The 19,922-nt window shown below is 49.1% G+C and overlaps 1 protein-coding gene across 1 annotated transcript in view; it reads left to right on the top strand.

Moving 5' to 3' along the window:
* Positions 1–7,439: 7,439 nt before the first annotated feature.
* The window catches only part of mei1 (meiotic double-stranded break formation protein 1), a 117,068-nt gene continuing 104,585 nt past the window's right edge, over positions 7,440–19,922 (top strand). Inside the window, exons 1-2 of the mRNA XM_080217361.1 lie at positions 7,440–7,744; positions 15,328–15,505. Of these exons, the coding sequence (XP_080073487.1) occupies positions 7,440–7,744; positions 15,328–15,505 (483 nt within the window). The remainder of the gene's footprint in view (positions 7,745–15,327; positions 15,506–19,922) is intronic.

Here is a 19,922-nt window from a genome sequence, read left to right as displayed (position 1 = left end):
ATCATTTGTAAATTTCTTATTTCCTCATTGCAACTTGCTTTAACGTAAGAACATAAGAACTAGGAGCAGGAGTAGGCCATCTGGCCCCTCAAGCCTGCTCCACTATTCAATAATATCATGGCTGATCTTTTTGAGGACTCATCTCCACTTACCCATCACATCAATGTTGAAGATGAGGAGTAATTCCTTCTCTCAGAGTCCTTAGTACATAAGAACTAGGAGCAGGAGTAGGCAATACAACCCTTCATGTCTGCCCATCATTCAAAATGATCATGGCTAATCTCATTTCGGCCACATCTCCTCCTCCCTGTCCACTCCCCATCCTACATCCCACCACCGATTAAAAGCCTAACCATCTCCTCCTTAAATTTGTTTAGTGTTCCGACATTCAGTGAAGTAATTCCTCCTCATTTCTGTTTTAAATCTGTCACCCCCCCCCCACCTTACCTTTAACTATGGCATCTCTTTCTAGAAACACTAGCAAGCACTCTAGTTCTACCCTGTCAATCCCCCTTTAACATCTTATATACCTCAATTCAATCTCCTCTCATCCTTCTAAACTCCAGAGAATATAGGCCTAATCTACTCAATCTCTTTTCATAAGACAAATCCTTCATCCCTGGAATCAACCTAGTGAACCTTCGCTGAACCACCCCAAATGCATTTACATCCTTGCTTAAATAAGGGACCAAAACTATGCACAGTTCCCCAGATGCAGTCTCACCAATGCCCTATATAGTTGCCAACAGCACCACCCGAGTTTTATATTCTATTCCATTAAGAAGGAATGCCAAAATTCTGTTTGCCTTCCTTATGACCTGCTGCACTTGCATACTAACCTTTATGATTCATTCAGGAAGACACCCAGATCCCTCTGCACCAAAACAACTTGAAGTTTCCCTCTTCGTGTGTTGAACTTTCTCTCTATTTAGATAAAGTTGCCTTTTCATTCGTGCAACAAAAATGGATAAGCTTACACTTATCCATGTTAAATTCCATCCGCCAAATTTTGACCCACTCACCTAAACTATCCATTTCCATTTGTAAATGTCTTATTGCCTCATTGTAACTTGCTTTCCCATCTGTTTTAGTGTTGTCTACTAATTTGGCTGTTGTACATTCTATTCCTGCGTTAATATAGATTGTACATTGTTGGGGCCCTGTGGCACACCACAGTTTACCAACCAGAAAAAGACCCATTTATCCCGACTCTGTTTTCTGTTGATTAGCTAGTCTTCTTTCCAGGTTAATATATTGCCCCCAACATGTAGGAATTCTTTTCCACAGAGAGCAGTGGCGGCTAGGTCATTGCATATATATTGAAGGCTGAGTTGAACCGATTTTTGATCGACCAGAGAGCCAAGCAAGCAGGAAAGTGGAGTTAAGACCACAATCAGATCAGTCGTGATCTTATCAAACGGTGATGCATGCTCACGGGGCTTCTGCTGCTCCTATTTCTTATGTTTTTAAGATAACAACATAATAGGCAGAGAATAGTTTTAAAGAACCAGAACTTCTTGGGTTGTCACGGTGGAAGCAAGTCATCATTGATCCCTAAGGGACTGCTTCAATGGAAGCAGTGTTCAGCTTCATTCACAGTTCCTCAGATAGTAAGAGGTCTCAAGTACTAACAGCTGGACATCCTGGTTTGGGCTAAGAAGTGGAAAGTATCACTCGATACACACAAGATCCAGGCAATGAGCAGGACCCACAAGAGGGAGTCAAACCACCTCCCCTTGACATTCAGTTGCCTCACCATCCTGGGAGTTACCATTGACCAGAACCCCTCTGACTATGAAAACAGTTCGGAGGCTGGGCGTTCTGTGACAAATAGCTCATCTCCTCATCTCTAAAGGAATCCATCTACCGGGCACATGTCAGGAGGGTGATGACATATTCTCCTCTTGTATAGACGGAAATAACTGCAGTACCAGTCAAGAAGCTCAACACCACCCAAGGCAAAAGTAGTCCATTTGATCAGCAGCCTTTCCATCCCCTTAAATGAAAGGCAAACAGCAATGGTTGAGGCAGAGACACCTATATCCCAAAAATTAACGACATAACAACAAAATGTGGGATTATTGTCTGCAATTGTTGAATTCCACCTAGTCAGCTATATGTTTGGTATAATTATTCTAAAGACAGCTAGATATCATTATTCAGTGTGGGGGAGTAACAGTGCTGGTTCCCATATCATCACGTTGTGTGACATTTTCACTGGAGGATGGCAACATCTGCGGATTTAATAGGAAGCTCATTATATAAATCTATAAATTACATATTTGACAGATCAATGTAGGCTGTGCCAGTTCTGTAATTCTACAAAAATAAATCGGTGGGTAGGTCTCATAAAACTGTGTTGGATAAGGTAAGGGTTACATGTGTAGGAGGGTTACACAGTAACCCGTGTCTCTTTGCCAGTGAATAAGAAATGAGTCCCAGGCAATGCGCAGATGGCTCATAATGTGCCTGAATATATGAATAGAGGATAATGAAATAGTCTGCATTTAGAAGAGAAAACCATTGGACTCTTACCTGTGGAACAAATTAAAAGTTGGCGGTTATATATAAGTGGGAAAAAGCCCACCTTTGTGAAATTCCCATAGAGACTGAATTAGTTTTTGATGCATAAATTTGCATTCAATTTGTATGCGTTCATTTACCAACTTGGGCTTGTGGCCTGTTTTAAAATGGAGATAAGGTGAAATGTTTTCTCTCAGAGGGTTCTGATTTGTGGATCGATTCTTGGTAAGCAAGGGGAGGGTAGGCGAGATGCAGGTTTGAGGTTACTATCAGATCAGCCATGATCTTATTATATGGTGGAACAGGCATGAGAGGCCGAATGGCCTACCCCTGTTCCTTGTTTAAAGTTTTGTAATTTATTTATTAGTGTCACAAGTAGACTTACATTAACACTGCAATGAAGTTATGTAAAAATCCCCCTGGTTGCCACATTCTAGCTAGGTATGGCTCCTGCTCCGCCCAAGACCACAAGGAACGATAAAAGGTCATGCATCACGCAAACCAACCTCCCATCCATTGACTCTGACTCCACTTCCCGCTGCCTCGGAAAAGCAGCCAGCATAATTAAGGACCCCACACACCCCGGACATTCTCTCTTCCACCATCTTAATTCGGGAAAAGGATACAAAAGTCTGAGGTCACGTACCAATCGACTCAAGAAGAGCTTCTTCCCTGCTGCTGTCAGACTTTTGAATGGACCTACCTTGCATTAAGTTGATCTTTCTCTATACCCTAGCTATGACTGTACATTCTGCACTCTCTCATTTCCGAACAGTATGTTTTGTCTGTATAGCATGCAAGAAACAATACTTTTCACGATATGTTAATACACGTGACAATAATAAATCAAATCAAAGAATTTTAGAATGTCCAATGCACCTAATTGGCGCATCTTTGGACTGTGGGAGGAAATTGGACCAGCCAGTGGAAACCTACGCAGACAGGGGGAGAACATGCAAACTCCACACAGACAGCGATCCAAGCCAGGAATTGTACCCGGATCGCTGGTGCTATGAAGCAGCAGTGCTGACCACTGTGCCACCGTGTTCATTGCTTTGTATGTTTCTGCACTGTACAACCTGTAAAACAAGCTCCCAGTCTGCCAAGTTGGTTCATTAGCCCGTCTGCTTTACTATGGAGGTCTCTGTGACTCTTCTTGGACCTGTTAACATGTAGCACAATGTTTGAAGCCTGAATATAAATCACTACCAGTCTTGTCAGAGTGCTTAAAAAAAAATCAAATGACTGTGCATAGAAATGTGTAGGGGATATATTAGCATTGTGCATAGGCTACTGGACAAGTAATCCTGATCTCATATGACTTCATGACTCACGTGACATGGGGCGGCACGGTGGCACAGAGGTTAGTGCTGCTGCCTCACAGCGCCAGCGAGCTGTGTTTGATTCCTGGCTTGGGTCATGTCTGTGCGGAGTCTGCATGTTCTCACTGTGTCTGCATGGGTTTCCTCCGGGTACTCCAGTTTCCTCCCACAGTCCAAAAGACGTGCTGGTTAGGGTGCATTGGCCGCGCTAAATTTTCCCTGTGTACCCGAACAGGCGCTGGAGTGTGGCGACTAGAGGATTTTCACAGTGACTTCATTGCAGTAGGAATGCAAGCCTACTTGTGACACTAATAGATAAAACATAAAAAAACCTTTAACTTCAAATCCCATCATAGCTGCTGGGGAATTTAAATTTTGTTAATTAAGTAAATCTGGAATAAATCAAATCGTGAAACTAATGGATTCTTGTAATAAAAGCCCATCTGATTCATTTATATCCTTTCAGGAAGGAAAACTTGGTCTCTTTGTCTGGTCTATCTTTTTGGATGACTCCAGGATCGTATTAACGTGGTCGACTCTTAAATGTCCTCTGAAAAGGCTTAGCAAGCACTGTCTGTTACATTCAAGAATAAACAAAAGCTTAGTAGCTTAGTCATTTGAATACACGGGATCAAGGTAGAAGATCAGCTATGATCTAGCTCAACAGCATGGTGGACAATGGTTGGTACTGATGCCTCACAGCGCCAGGGATCTGCGTTCAATTCCAGCCTTAGGTGACTGTCTGTGTGGAGTTTGTATGTTCTCCCCATGTCTGCGTGGGTTTCCTCTGGATGCTCTGGGTACCTCCCAAGCTCCAAAGATGAGCAGGTTAGGTGAATTGGCTATGCTAAAGCACCCCATAGTGTCCAGAGATGTATAGATTAGGCAATTAGCTATGCTAAACGGGGATAGGGTGGAGGGGAAGCTGTGATGCTCTTTCTGAGGGTCAGTGCAGACTCGATGGGACAGATGGCTCTTTCTGCATGGTAGGGATGCAATGAATGGCAGAGCAGATTTGAGACGCCTGCTCCTATTTTCTACAATCTTGAGGTGACTCATCACCACCTTCTCAAGGGCAAATGGGGATATGCAGTGAATATTGGCTTCATCAATGATGCCCATATCCTGTGACTGAATTTGAGAAAAGTGTCTTGGGAAGGTGGGGTGGGGTGTGATTTCTAAATGCAGGCAGCTCAGGGATGAGGTAATCTGTGTAATTGGACTACAAGGTGGGGTGGAATGGCACACTGTGGTTGCCACCATTGCCTCACAGCACCAGGGTTTGATTCCTGACTTGATTCACTGTGTGGAGTTTGCACACTCTCCCCATGTCTTCGTGGGTTTCCGTTGGGTGCTCTGGTTTCCTCCCACAGTCCAAAAGACGTGCTGGTTAGGTGCATTGGCCATGCCAAATTCTCCCTCAGTGTACCCAAACAGGTGCTGGAGAGGCGACTAGGAGATTTTTACGGTAATTTCATTGCTGTATTAATGCAAGCCTACTTGTGACTAACAAATGATAAAACAATTTCTCAATTTCTCTAGTCAATATCTTTTTCCAGAGGCAGGGGAGTCTAAAGCTAGAGGGGACAGGTTTAAGGTGAGAGATACAAAAGGGTCCAGGGGGCAATTTTTTCCACACAGAAGGTGGTGAATATCTGGAACAAGCTGCCAGAGGCAGTAGTAGAGGTGGGTGCAATTTTGCCTTTTAAAAAGCATTTAGACAGTTACCTGGGTAAGGTGGATATAGAGGGACCTGGGCCAAACATGGGCAACTCTGATTAGCTTAAAAAATAGGGGTGGCGTGAACAGGTTGGGCTGAAGGGTCTGTTTCCAAGCTGTAAACCTCCATGACTTTAATTGTGATCAATGTTCACAGTTCTGGGTTATACTGATTCTTTTGCTAAGTTTCAATGTGCAATGAAAGCCCCTGGGAAAATGACTATTAAAAATTAAGATTAAGTCATTTATTCCAGGGTTTCTTCCTGAACATGTTCCTGGGAGCCTGAGGGTGACACTGCTTCCTCTCCCCCACAACCCCCTCCCCCTGCATCCCCACTTCACCCTCCCCACCAACCCCTCCCTCTTCCCCCACATCCCTCAAAACCCTCCCCCAACATACCCTCCCCCAACATCCCCACCTCCCCCTACAGTTCCCCTCCCCCTACCCCTACCCCTACACACACCCTCCCCATCTCCAAGACAAAAGGGACTTTCTGTTCAAACTGGGTTGTTTACCAGACAAAGCGGAGTTTTAACCCCATATTTGGGGGGGAAGGTAAGTGACCTATGTGCCTCCAGCACCTACAGGCATAGCCTTTGGGTACACACCCAGAGATCGGTGTGGCAGCATCTGATTGGAGTCTTATCGATCAGGGTGATCAAGCCCTGATCAATTGATTGACAAGAATCAGGAGATTGCCCAAAAAGACATGACACCAAGGAGAGATAAAAGGTGCTGCACTCCAGAAGAAGCTCTCTCTCTTTCTCTCTCTGACCCCACAAATGAGCTACAATAACAGTGACCGGAGGACTGGAGGGTGGGGGGGAGGGTTGGGAGTTTGGATGCGGTGGAGCGGGGGGGAAGGGCTGGGAGGTCAGGGAGATCGGTGGGGAAGGGGGGGGGTGAGGTCGGGGGGTGGTGGTGAGGGAAGGGTTGGGAAGTTGGGGGAGTGAGGGAAGGGATGGGAGGTTGGGGGAATGGGAGGTTGGGGGAATGGGAGGTTGGGGGAATGGGAGGTTGGGGGAATGGGAGGTTGGGGGAATGGGAGGTTGGGGGATGGGCTCTCTCTCTTTCTCTCTCTGATCCCACAAATGAGCTACAACAACAGTGACTGTTGTCAGCAACGACCAGCACAAGGGGAGCCACTGCACCCAAGAAAGAAGAGAGACCAGAGTCAGATGAGACCAAAGAGTCAGACTATGCAGAGGAGTACAGAGCGCACAGATAAAGGCCAATGTCTGCTTGGGTACTTGCCAGTCACGCAAAGTTAAGTCAAGGTTTCGTATTGGACGTGAACTTTCGTATTTTCTGTAAGATAACTTATCATTGGTGATTATTGAATGTGTGTTTTAAATAAATATTGGTTGTGCTAACAAGACGTCTACTCACAATTCTTTGTCCATCATATAAGGGTTAAAATTGACTGTGCGACAGCAGGCATGCAACTGTATGTAGATGGGAAATGGTTAGAGGGACATGGGCCAAATGCAGGCAAATGGGGCAAATTCAGTTCAGGAAACCTGGTTGGCATGGATGAGTTGGGCCGAAGGGCCTGTTTCCATGCTGTATACTTCTCTATCACCCTCCCTCTCTTTCCCCCAACATCCCCCACCCCCCATATTCCCCCCCACATGTTCCCCCTCTTCCCACATGTTCCCCCTTCCCCTGCACATTCCCCCCAAATTCTCCATTCCCCCCACATTCCTCCCTCCCTCCATATTCCTCCCTCCCTCAACATTCCTACACCCCCCACGTTTCCCATCCCCCCACATTCCCCCTCTCCCCACATTCCCCCTCTCCCCACATTCCCTCACCCCCCTTCCCCAAATTCCCTCTCCCCCCACCTACCTCACAGAGCGCCAGCCAACGTGCTAATGCCGGCCTGCCGGCGGAACAATCTCATTGGACAATCCCATCGAGCGGGAAGCCGGCTCCGGAGCTGCGCATGCGCCGACCTCGAAGGCCGCAAGGTCTGCCGGGAGCGGCTTGAAGAGGCGCGCTATGATTGGTCGGGTGGCTGGCTCGACATCACGTGTTCGGGTTGGGTGCGCTCGAGAGCTTCTCGTGGCGGCGGGAAGGAGGGAGAGTCCGTTGCAGGGGGTAGCCAACACCCTGTCACAACAATCGGTGTAGGTGGCTGGGATCCCTCACACTCCGAGAGTTTGGAGAACATGCCTGGGTGGGTTGTGGGTTGTGGGTTGTAGTGAGGGGAGGGTTGTGGAGGGGTGGGGGGGGGGGGGGGGGAGGTGGAGGGGTGGGGGGGGGAGGTGGGGGGGGGAGGTGGAGGGGGGTGGGGGGGGAGATGGAGGGGGGAGGTGGAGGGGGGTGGGGGGGGGAGGTGGAGGGGTGGGGGGGGGAGGTGGAGGGGGGTGGGGGGAGGGAGGGAGGGGGGAGGGAGGGAGGGAGGGAGGGGGAGGGAGGGAGGGAGGGGGGGGGTGGGGAGGGAGGGGGGGTGGGGAGGGAGGGGGGGGAGGGGGAGGTGGGGGGAGGGGGAGGTGGTGGGGGGGGGGGGAGGGGGAGGTGGTGGGGGGGGAGGGAGGGGGGAGGTGGTGGGGGGGAGGGAGGGGGAGGTGGTGGGGGGGGAGGGAGGGGAGGTGGTGGGGGGGGAGGGAGGGGGAGGTGGTGGGGGGGGAGGGAGGGGGAGGTGGTGGGGGGGGGAGGGAGGGGGAGGTGGTGGGGGGGGGAGGGAGGGGGAGGTGGTGGGGGGGGAGGGAGGGGGGAGGTGGTGGGGGGGGAGGGAGGGGGAGGTGGTGGGGGGGGGGAGGGAGGGGGAGGTGGTAGGGAGGGGGAGGTGGTGGGGAGGGGGAGGTGGTGGGGGGGGGAGGGAGGGGGAGGTGGTGGGGGGGGAGGGAGGGGGAGGTGGTGGGGGGGGGGGGAGAGGGGGAGGTGGTGGGGGGGGGGGAGAGGGGGAGGTGGTGGGGGGGGGGGAGAGGGGAGGTGGTGGGGGGAGGGAGGGGGGAGGTGGTGGGGGGGAGGGAGGGGGGGGGGTGGGGAGGTGGTGGGGGGGAGGGAGGGGGGGAGGTGGTGGGGGGAGGGAGGGGGGGAGGTGGTGGGGGGGAGGGAGGGGGGGGTGGGGGTGGTGGGGGGGAGGGAGGGGGGGGAGGTGGTGGGGGGGAGGAGGGGGGGGTGGAGGTGGTGGGGGGGGAGGGAGGGGGGGAGGTGGTGGGGGGGGGGGTGGGGGAGGTGGTGGGGGGGGAGGGAGGGGGGGGTGGGGGAGGGGGGGGGGTGGGGGGAGGGAGGGGGAGGTGGTGGTGGGGGGGGGGGGGGAGGGGGAGGGGTGGGGGGGGGAGGGAGGGGGAGGTGGTGGTGGGGGGGTGGGGGAGGGGTGGGGGGGGGGGAGGGAGGGGGAGGTGGTGGGGGGGGGAGGGGGGAGGTGGTGGGGGGGAGGGAGGGGGAGGTGGTGGGGGGGGAGGGGAGGGGGAGGTGGTGGTGAGGGGGGAGGGGGTGGTGGGGGGAGGGGGTGGTGGGAGGAGGGGGTGGTGGGGGGAGGGGGTGGTGGGAGGAGGGGGAGGTGGGGGGAGGGGGTGGTGGGGGGGGAGGGGGGGGAGGTGGGGAGGGAGGGGGAGGTGGTGGGGGGTGTGGGGAGGGAGGTGGGGAGGTGGTGGGGGGGTGGGGAGGGAGGGGGGGGTGGGGAGGTGTGGGGGGGGTGGGGAGGGAGGGGGGGGTGGGGAGGGAGGGGGAGGTGGTGGGGAGGGAGGGGGTGGGGGCGGTGGTGAGGGAGGGGGGTGGGGAGGGAGGGGGAGGTGGGGTGGGGTGGTGAGGGGTGGGGTGGTGGGGGGGGGGAGGGGGGGGTGGGGGTGGTGAGGTGGTGGGGGGGGAGGGGGGGGGTGGGGAGGGGGGGGTGGGGGTGGTGAGGGGGGGTGAGGGGGGGAGGGGTGGTGAGGGGAGGGGGGGGTGGGGGGGGTGGGGTGGTGAGGGGGGGGGTGAGGGGAGGGGGAGGGGTGGTGAGGGGAGGGGGGGAGGGGGTGGGGGGGGGTGGAGGGGGGTGGTGAGGGGGGGGGTGGTGAGGGGGGGGTGGTGTGAGGGGGTGGGGGGGGTGGTGAGGGGGGGGAGGGGTGGTGAGGGGAGGGGTGGGGGTGGTGAGGGGGGGTGGGGGGAGGGGGTGGGGGGGGGGGGGAGGGGGTGGTGAGGGGAGGGAGGGGGGTGGTGAGGGGAGGGGTGGGGGTGGTGAGGGGGGGGTGGGGGGTGGGGAGGGGGTGGGGGTGGGGAGGGGGGGTGGGGGTGGGGAGGGGGGGTGGGGGAGGGGGTGGTGAGGGGGGTGGGGGGAGGGGGGTGGTGAGTTGGGGGGGAGGGGGGTGGTGAGTGGGGTAAGGGGGGGTGGGGGGAGGGGGGGTGGGGGGAGGGGGGTGGAGAGGGGGGGTGGGGGAGGGGGGTGGAGAGGGGGGGGTGGAGAGGGGGGGGTGGGGTGAGGGGGGAGGGGGGTGGGGGGTGGGGAGGGGGGGGTGGGGTGAGGGGGTGGAGGGGGGGTGGGGGGGGTGGGGGGAGGGGGTGGGGGGGGTGGGGTGGGGAGGGGGGGGAGGGGGAGGGTGGTGGGGGTTGGTGGGGAGAGGTGGCGGGGGGGTGGGTGGTGGGGGTTGGTGGGGAGAGGTGGCGGGGGGGAGGGTGGTGGGGGTTGGTGGGGAGGGTTGGCGGGGGTGGGGGCTGGGGGGAGAGGTGGAGGGAGGTGGCGGGGGGGCGGAGGGTTGGAAGGTTGCGGGGGCGGAGGGGGTGGGAAGGTTGGGGGGGTGGCGGGGGGGCGGAGGGTTGGAAGGTTGCGGGGGCGGAGGGGGTGGGAAGGTTGGGGGGGTGGCGGTGGTGGAGGGTGGCAGGCGGGGGGGTGGTGGAGGGGAGTGGGGGGTGGGGTGGGGGCAGGAGGGGAGTGCAGGCGGGGAGTGCAGGGTTGGGGGGGGCGGAGTGGGTGGGGGGTGGAGGGTGGGGGAAGGGTTGGGAGGTCGGGGGGTGAAGGATTGGGAGGTCAGGAGGGTGGGGGGAGTTTTGGGGGGGTTGAAAGGTGGGGATGGAACGGGTGGCGGGGCAAGGTTAGGAGGTGGGGTGTTGGGGTTCGGGTTGGGAGGTGATGGTGGAGGGGGTTGTCCATTTTTACACTCTCCCATTCCCAGTAAGTCATTCCTCATTAACTTCTTGCTGAAATGTGTTGCAGCTTCATTAGCAAGTTGTTACCATTCTGAATGATTGGTAGCAAACTCCAAATCATTTGGGTAAGTTCCACTGCTTTGAGGAGGCTTAAGCGTACCTTTTTTTTGTCCTTGCTGGAACACTGGTCGTTTGCGAGCCGAGAAAGCAGGGCTTGGCCCGGAAGACTGTTTTTGATCATGTGCCCAGTGTCCAGTTCATTGAAGTTGATTTTTTTTTTAAGGTGTTTTTCCTGAATAATTGTGGGGTTGAGGTGTTTGTTTGAAGTCCCTCTCATTGAATCTGTAGGCTGCAGTGGAGACATTGCTAATGGAATGTTTTTAGTGTCTCTTGTATCTGATACACAGTCCAAGTCCCACTGTTGCTGACACCTGCTGTGTACACTAGGACTCCTGTTGATTTGCAATGGTCTTTGTTAGCAAACACTTGCTGACGTTCGTAGAAAGCTGAGTTGGCACAGCTGATCTGGTGTTGGATGTATGTCCTCGTTAGTGTGGGCCTTCAGTGAGGGGTGACTGCCAAGGCTTGGGAACTGCTTAACGTATTCCAGAGTCTTTCCTTCAATATTTGACCAGTTGTGGATTGATAAATGAAATTTGTTATTGGAGCATTCAAGGCAGGCTGTTTTTTATGCAAGCGTGAGTGGCTTTCAGATCTGGTGCAGAGCAGGAAACAATGCTGCAGTCATCTGCAAACTAGGTCATGTAGGTGGTCAGTTTGGTTTTGGCACAGATGTGGCAGATTAAAGTTTTTAGTCTAGATGGTATTTAAATACTGATACCAGAGGGCAGTTAATGTTTGAGATGAATAGCCAGTGTCAGGTATATTGTAGATATTTTTGATTTGATTGTTGTCATGTGTTAACATATAGTGAAAAGTATTGTTTCTTGCACGCTATACAGACAAAGCATACCGTTAATAGAGAAGGAAACAGGAGTGCAGAATGTAGTGTTACAGTCATAGCTAGGGTGTAGAGAAAGATCAACTTTAATGCAAAGTAGGTCCTTTCAAAAATCTGACAGCAGCAGGGAAGAAGCTTTTTTTGTTTTTACTTCCAATTCAATCAAATCAAGTCCAATTCAGACTCTCAACAAGTTGAGACATTCCCGATCCAAGCTGACAAGATGGGGCTCTCACCACCTGTCTTGGGCTTGATCTACATGATCCAAGCTGATTGGAGTAGGCATAGTTGTTTATCTATCATCATCAATGAGGGCCTCGACACCATTAGTCATTTTGAGGCTGGATATGGTGTGTCCAAAGATGACTGATCAGACCAATTTGGGCACGGAATGTCCTGGCACATGACAGACTTGTGTAGACACTGTAGTTGTTGCGCTGGTGGCTCTGGACTTGCGCAGTTCGTACTTAAGTTGGGCTTCCGCAATACACCTTACTTCGTAAGCTTGACGGCCTTTGTGGATGAGGCTGCGCCAGGTAGGGCAGTTTTGTGCCAGCATTTCCCAGGTGGTCGTGTCTATGTCAAGCGACTTCAGGGAGGCCTTGGATGTGTCTTTGAAACGTTTCTTCTGCCCTCCATGTGAACGCCTTCCAGCAGAGTTCCCCAAAAAGGAGCTGCTTGGGTATGCACTTGTCTGACATATGGATGAAATGACCTGCCCACTGGAGAGAACGTCAGTGTCTGGTACTTTGTCTTGCCATCTGATGTGAAGACAAGTCACATGGAAATGAGGAGTAGGCATAGCTCCTCCTCCAAGGCTTGATCTTATTTGCATCTTAGTCAAAAGGCCGAGATGCCGCTTTTAAAAATTGCTTCAAATGAAGCTAAAATGTAACCTAATGACTTCAACCAAGCGCAGCACGTCGATACTACACTTGATCTTGTTGGTTCGTGACCTCACTTTTGTAACCTCAGTTTTGAGACTTTTATATCTTTTTCCTGAAGAAGGTATCATTGTAACCATTGGTAGTATGTATAGATAGAATGGTTGGTGTCTCTCAGCTTGTCTTGACCCAGTCCAGATTTTGAAGGCACGTTTCAGACCTCTCGAGACAGTTTCAGTCATATCGTCCTGAAACATACAGGATTGTGATGAAGTTTCTTCGGCTTGCAAATTGTTATTGCACAATTCACAAAACCTCATGTTTTATTGGGTCAAATGCTTTGGCCAGTTTGAATGGTGTTGCTTTCAATATTTTTATCAAATTTGTCTGACAGCAAAGATCACTTTGGAGATTCCTGTGGAAGACCTAAAGTCACCCTCTGTCTCTGGGAGAATTCCATCAGCCACTGGAAGTAAACAATTCAGAAGAATATGTGACAGGATTTTCCCTGTTATGGGCAGGAGGGAAATACTGTGATAGTTTCCTCAGAATGGTTTGTCAGCCTTCTTGCAACTAGTTGCAATTGCTGCATTTCTGAAGTTGGTGGGAATTCTATTTCCTCCCAAATCTGCAGGGGAGTGCACAGAATCTTCACGTGAACAAAGGGCTAGCAGCTTTGAAGAGTTCAGCTGGAATACCATTGGAACTACAGTTTTGTTGTTTTTCATCAGTTTGATTGTTCACCTATGGATTCTACTACAGAGTACTGGGGGATAGCCTTGAGGGTGTAAGCTGGCACTTCGGATTCATGGTTGAGTTGTGCTAAATGGTCTTTCTAACATTGATGGATGGCATTATCGACCTTAAGCAGAGAAACAATATCATTGAAGGAAGGATATCTCATCCCTTTGACTTTGGTATTTAGATGGTGGCTTCAAAAAAGCTTCTGGTCATAATGGTCAGCGTATTATTGGATCTCTGAAGTGCCCCCTTCCCACCATTTGCTCATTATCTTTCTGATTTAGTTGGGATTAAAGTAAATTCAATTGGAATTAGACTGCTGTCTGAAAAGGAAGAATGTGCAGGATTATGGGAGAATGGCATTTAGTGGGTTCATGAGAGAGCCAGTGCAGGTGCATGGCCCTCTTTTTGCTCTTTGATTCTATGAAGTGTCTTTGGAAATTAGCCTTGAACAGTTTGAATACTGCCTTCTTGATTTGCAACCTTGAGTTGTTCTACCAGGTCATGAAGGCTATTTGTTTTTGTTCCAGGAGTTCCTTTATTTAAGCATCTTTCTTGTTAAACCAGTCCTCAAGGAGACGATGCTTGACCCCAATGGTCTGTCACAGGACTTTGGTATAGCTGACTTTCTTTGAACCCACTGTTGTAGAATTTAGTTGGATTTATAAGCATTCTTATCAGGAAAAAGATATAAAAGTCTGAGGTCACATACCAGCTGACTGAAGAATAGCTTCTTCCCTGCTGCTGTCAGACTTTTGAATGGACCAACCTTGCACTAAGTTGATATTTCTCTCTACCCTAGCTATGATTGTAACACCATGTTCTGCACTCTCTCCTTTTCTATGAACGGTATGCCTTGTCTATGCAGTGCTCAAGAAACAATACTTTTCACTGTATACTTATACATGCGACAATAAATCAAATCGGTCATGAGCTGGATTTCATTGGGCTGCTTCCTCTTGGTTTTTTGGGCCTTGTGATGTCTTAATACTAAATTGATCATCACCAGTTGAACAAGTTGATCTGTTTAGCAGGCATCAATGAACACCCCACCCCACCCCATGATGATTTGTTCAGCTGACCTCATTGCCATCCCTGGCATTGTTTGAGTCACCTGATGAAGGAGCAGCACTCTGAAAGCTAGTGGCTTTTGCTACCAAATAAACCTGTTGGACTTTAACCTGGTGTTGTGAGACTTTGTGTTTACCCCAGTCCAATGCTGGCATTTCCACATCATGGTTTGAGTGGCACAACCATCACTTTGATCTTTGACCCAGCAGTAACACCATCTAGGAAGTGTCAATACTCTGATCTAGGACGTCTCTCTGGTTTTGTGTTTGACCTTCTGGCAGAAGAAGGTGTTTGTCATAATGAGGCAATGCTGAACACTTTCAGTGGAAAGATACCATTTGCAATAGCTTTTCCCATGATTTTTTTCCTAATGGTTCCTCTGTAAAAACAGGAATCATGACTGTGCCTGGCATTAATGTCTTCCAGGAGGGTTTTTTTTGGGATGGTAGTGAGGACTTCAAGGTCAGAATAGAACTTTTCTTTCTCCTCATCAGAGTAAAGGTTGGGCTTCAAAAGCTGACGGCACTGGCATATTAGTTATGGCTGAACTTCAGATAAAGTGTCATGAGCCTTTTGTCTACACAAAGCAGGGCATGCAAGATCCTACTCTGGCAAGCAAAAACATGTCTGGGTACAAGCAGGGATGTGAGAACAGGATTATTGGAAATATGGGAGCACTGGATCAGGGATGTGAAAACAGGATCTTTGGGAACGGAAGGAGAGTAGGTCAGAGATGTGAGATTCAGTTTACTGAATTTGGGTCCTGGAGATTAGGAACATGAGGCTGGATTATTAGGAGTGTATTGGAGATAATACCAGAAGAGTTAAATTTGGATTTGTGGGCGCAGTTTATTGGAACTGAGAGCCCTTTAATCAGCAGTGAGAGACCCACGTGATCAGGAGTTTTCGGACAGGGCTATTAGGATTGTAAAACAGTCCTACAAAAATTTAAAAATTTTTTCAGTTAACATTGCGAGTTTAAGAGCCTTTCAAGTCACCTTTTTTGATTAAATCATTATTGGATTTATGAAGGAAACCATTGTGCCAAATGGAGGAATCCATATCTGACAACTGGAATGTGGTGTATGAGCGAATTCATTCTCGCCACGATGGGCATTGGACGCTGCGGTTCAGTGAGGACTTGCAGGATAGAGAGCAGCTGCTGTGTGTTGCTTGTGTAATAGAGATGGTGGAAGGAAGCCAGATATCGGTAAGAAAGAGTACATTACCTTAATCAGAGCATTGTAACTTTATGAATTAGAAGCAGTTGTAGATCATTCAGCACTTTGAACCTGCTTCACCATTCAGTTAGATCACGGCTTCAACTTCACATTCCATATAGCCCTGATAACCCTTGACTCCCTTGTTAGTCAAGAATCTATTTTACCTTTGCCTTAAAAATATTAATTAACTGAGTCCACCACTCTCTGGAAAAGAGATTTCCAAACATTAGTGATCCTCCAATTTCTGCTCATTTGTTTTAAATAAGAGATCCCTTATTTGTAACCTCATCAATCAACCACTCCCATAAGTGACTTCTAATCTTTACTGATTCTCATTCTACCCTAGAATTAGTGCTTTTGGCTTAAAGAAGGGGGGAAATAATCGGGGTTGTTAGTGAGAAAGGTCCATTGTGTGGATGTTGGGTAGGTAGAAAAACAGAATCAGGCACAGCTGTTGTGGTTGGATAGATCAAGTACATTCATGTCTAGTTCAAATGCAGTCTGAATGTATGATGCCAATTCTGGCAGAAATGTCTTCCTATTTTTGGATGGGTGCATTGTGAATGAGGCAGTATAGAACTGTAGTATCCCTTCAGTGCAGAAAGAGGTCAATCAGCCCCTCAATTCTGCACCAACTTCTTACGCTTCTCCCTGTAACCCTGTGCATTTACCATGTTTAATCCCACCTAACTCGCACATCTTTGTACTATGGGAGGAAACTGGATCATCTGGAGGAAACCCACGCAGACGCAGGAAAAACATGCAAAGTCCTCAGTCATACAATGTCAGAATTGAATCAGGTCCCTGGTGCTGTGAGGCAGCAGTGCTAACCATTATGCCACTGTGAATATGGGCAACTTAATGTCATGCACATAATTTCCTGTCATTTCTGTTCCTTGTTGACTAAGCATCCATTGCATCATTATAAAGCTGGTATCTGGAGTGCCTAGGGTTACTCTAAAGATGGAAATAAATTTAAATGGACAAGTTTTTTCAGTTGCTCTCTCTATTTATTACTTTATTGTTGCTGATTCCACCATCTGCTGTTGTCCCATTTGCCAAGGGAATGACATTTAAACTCTTTACAGATGAGGCACAATGAGATTCCCATCTGTCTTTGCTTGTTGGAAGAGCAAATGAGGAAGCCTGTATTGGTGAGGCTGCATTGCTGCCACATGGCACCAGTCACTGAATTGGAGCGGCAACATGCAGCTGGTCCCACTCTACACCAGCTAACAGAAACTTGGTAGGGTGAGCTGAAGTTGGGTGGGAGGAGGCTTTTGTTGAGCATAAACACTATCGCCAGTTGTTCTGAATGGCCAGCTTGTGCTGTAAATTCTATGAAATTCTCTCTAAGTCCTATGAGGTTGAATGCACAAAGAGCAGTCAACCATTGTCTGTGCACAATTAACAAATGTTTTAATGGTGCCAAAAATCAGAAGGTTGTTGATTTATTCTATTCTCTTGTATAGCTATGAATGTAATAAATACAACAGAAAGTCTTCTAATCGTATTGCATGAGTGCTGTCCCTGAAGACAATTCTTTGACTCATTTTGTGCTGGTGCTTCATCCTGAGCTGGTTTGTCAGGGTTGATTTGCTATTGCCTTCCAGTTCTGACAGGCAGCTCCCAAGTCTACTTAGCTGGAATGGGAATCCTATCCATGTGTTAGCATTACTCTGGTGTTATGATCCAGGTCAGAAACTCCAAGGTGTTTTGTAAAGTTAGCCTAGATCATAAGTTTTACGCTTTGAATTTGGCACAAGTGAGTGTAAGATGTTTCACTCCTGATATGATTGAAGTGACCCACAAGGGAGTTTTTCTCAAAGTTTATTTATGAGTACAATCAGGACTAGAGGGCACAGCCTCAAGATAAAGGGGGGGTAGTTTAGAACAGAGTTGAGGAGGAACTTCTTCACTCAAAGGGTGGTGAATCTCTGGAATTCTCTGCCTGTTGAAGTGGTGGAGGCTACCTCGCTAAATATATTTAAGACGCGGGTAGATAGGTTTTTGGTAGGCAAGAGGGTTATGGGGAGAAAGCGGGAAAGTGGAACTGAGCCACTTCAGATCAGCCATGATCTTATTGAATGGCGGGGCAGGCTCGAAGGGCTAGATGGCCTACTTCTGCTCCTATTTCTTATGTTCTTATGTTCAATTAGCATATAACAAAACAATTAGCAATAACTTTTACCAATTACAAACAAGAGAAAAAGCACCTTAGCTTAAAAATACCTTTCATAAAGGCACAGTAAATGCCACAGTAGTGATATGCCAGCCATCCGGTCAACTAGCTAATTGGGCCCCTGCATTTCTAAAGCACCTTTCATGAACTCTGATCAACCATTCTAAAGCACTTTACAGCTAGTAAAAAAACTTCTGAAACATCGTCACCGTGATAATATAGGGAAACACAGCCATCAGTTTATGCATTATAAGGTTCCATCAAGAGCAATTTTAAACATTTCTCAACCCAGACTCAAGAAGATTCGCTGGTTCCCCCACATTATCTTGACCTTAAAGGTCCACTTTCAGATTCTCCTCTTTCGCTCCCTTGATGGTTCTTTCACCAAATCCTGAACCTGAATTCCATTCTCCAAACAAGAGTTATGGAGAATGCATAAGTATAATAACTTCAGGAGCCAACTGTAAAGAAACAGTGCTTTACTTTGTGCAATAAAGTCGAGCAAAAACCACAAGTCTGTGGCAAACACAACGGGGGGAATTTTTGCCATCCTGCCTGCCACGGGAATCATGGTGAGCAGGGGTGTTGAACAGGAGAGACGTGCAAAGGGCTGTTGACAGGGGTGAGGGGGGGGTATTTTCTGGTTTTGGGTGAGCACAGCTTGAAAATTCCACCCAACAGGACTTTATAAAGGACTTGGTGTAAGAGCCCCATCTGGTGAGTTAATTATCAATCCCCAGTGGTCTCATATTCAATGAGTCCTTCAGGGATGTTAATCAGTGATTCCCCATGCAAGTCAAGGGGTTTATCACAATAAGTTATACTTCACAGGACACATACTGTATATTGAAGAGCAGAAACAGTCTTGTCCAGCCCCTGGAATCTAGGTTTAACATTCTAAAAGCACATTCCATTGTAGTCTAGCTCATCAGTGTTACTGTATTCTTCTCAGTTAAGTCATCTGCGTATCTTTATAAGAAGTGCTAAAATTGAGGATTGCCTTATGATGAAAGTATAGTGGCAATTGCTAGAAGACCAAACCAGTTGTACATCGAGTGGAATCACTTCATGTCAGACTGTGCAAATGGTGCCATCAGCTGGCATTATGATGACAATATGAGAGTAAATCCAACATGAATACTATTGTGACCTTCAGACTGTTATAGCATTCCTAGAGGCCAGCCTCATGTCACATTTGACTCTCAACAGAAGTTGCAAAATTAATCTTTGATGGAACAGGATTTTATCATGTGTTGTTGCTTTGATACATCCAGGAAAGAGCTTCTTCCTTTGAGTAATTCCTCAACATCCTCAGTTTCCTCTCATGCAACCTTTTCTGGCCCAGTCTCTTCTCTCTATCTACATCAAAGAATGCCAAATATAATGGCATGTTTACAAGGAATGTTCTGTGGCAGTTTGCATGGCCTCTCAACATCCCAAAGCACTTTCATAACCAAACATAGCCACTGCTATGAGTGAACAGGCTGCAGGATTTCATATATTGCAACAAAGTCATAAACAGCAATGTGATAATGACTTTGCACCCTCTGATACCTTGACCTCATCTACAACTCTGCCAGGTTTAGTTTATCTATCATCTCTGTGTATGCTCATCTACAATGGCTCTCAATCCAGCAACTCCCCTATTTTAAGCTTTTAAATCCTCGAAGACCTTGTCCCCTTCCCCTGTTTTCTGGAATCTCTTCCAGCCCTGCAACCATGAGAGATCACTGTTCTTGTCCAATCCTGACCTCCTGTGCATCTTTGGGTTTCGTGGCTTCATCTTTGATGACCTCTGCAGTTCTCTTCATAACCCTCTCTTCCTTTTATCTCTGTTTTGCTTTAATATTCTTTCACGTGGATCAGTGTCAGATTTTGTCTGTTAACACTCCTCAGAAATGCCTTTTAACTTCTGAATACAATAAATGTGTTTTATAACTACGACCTGTAATCTCATGTAAATTGCAGCACTCCCTCAGTATCAGTCTGGATTTTGTGGTCAAGTCTCTGATGTGGGACTTGAAGCATTACCTGAATCCAGGGAGAGTGCTACCCACTGAGCCATGGGTTGGCATGCAGGATTGGATTTCCATCTTGGAGGCAGGTAGCTGGAGCCCTTTAGCCTTCACCTATCACAACCTTGCACTTACCCCCAAATGCCCCTCAGACCATGCTGATCTATGCTCCCTGTCATTCCCATGGCCCTTGTAGCCCCATGTCTC

This window comes from Carcharhinus amblyrhynchos, chromosome 35 (assembly GCF_965287045.1).
Source record: "Carcharhinus amblyrhynchos chromosome 35, sCarAmb.v2.hapA, whole genome shotgun sequence".
Taxonomy (NCBI): Eukaryota; Metazoa; Chordata; class Chondrichthyes; order Carcharhiniformes; family Carcharhinidae; genus Carcharhinus; species Carcharhinus amblyrhynchos.
Note: the sequence above shows the minus strand (reverse complement) of the source record. Positions and strands in the feature narration are given on the sequence as shown.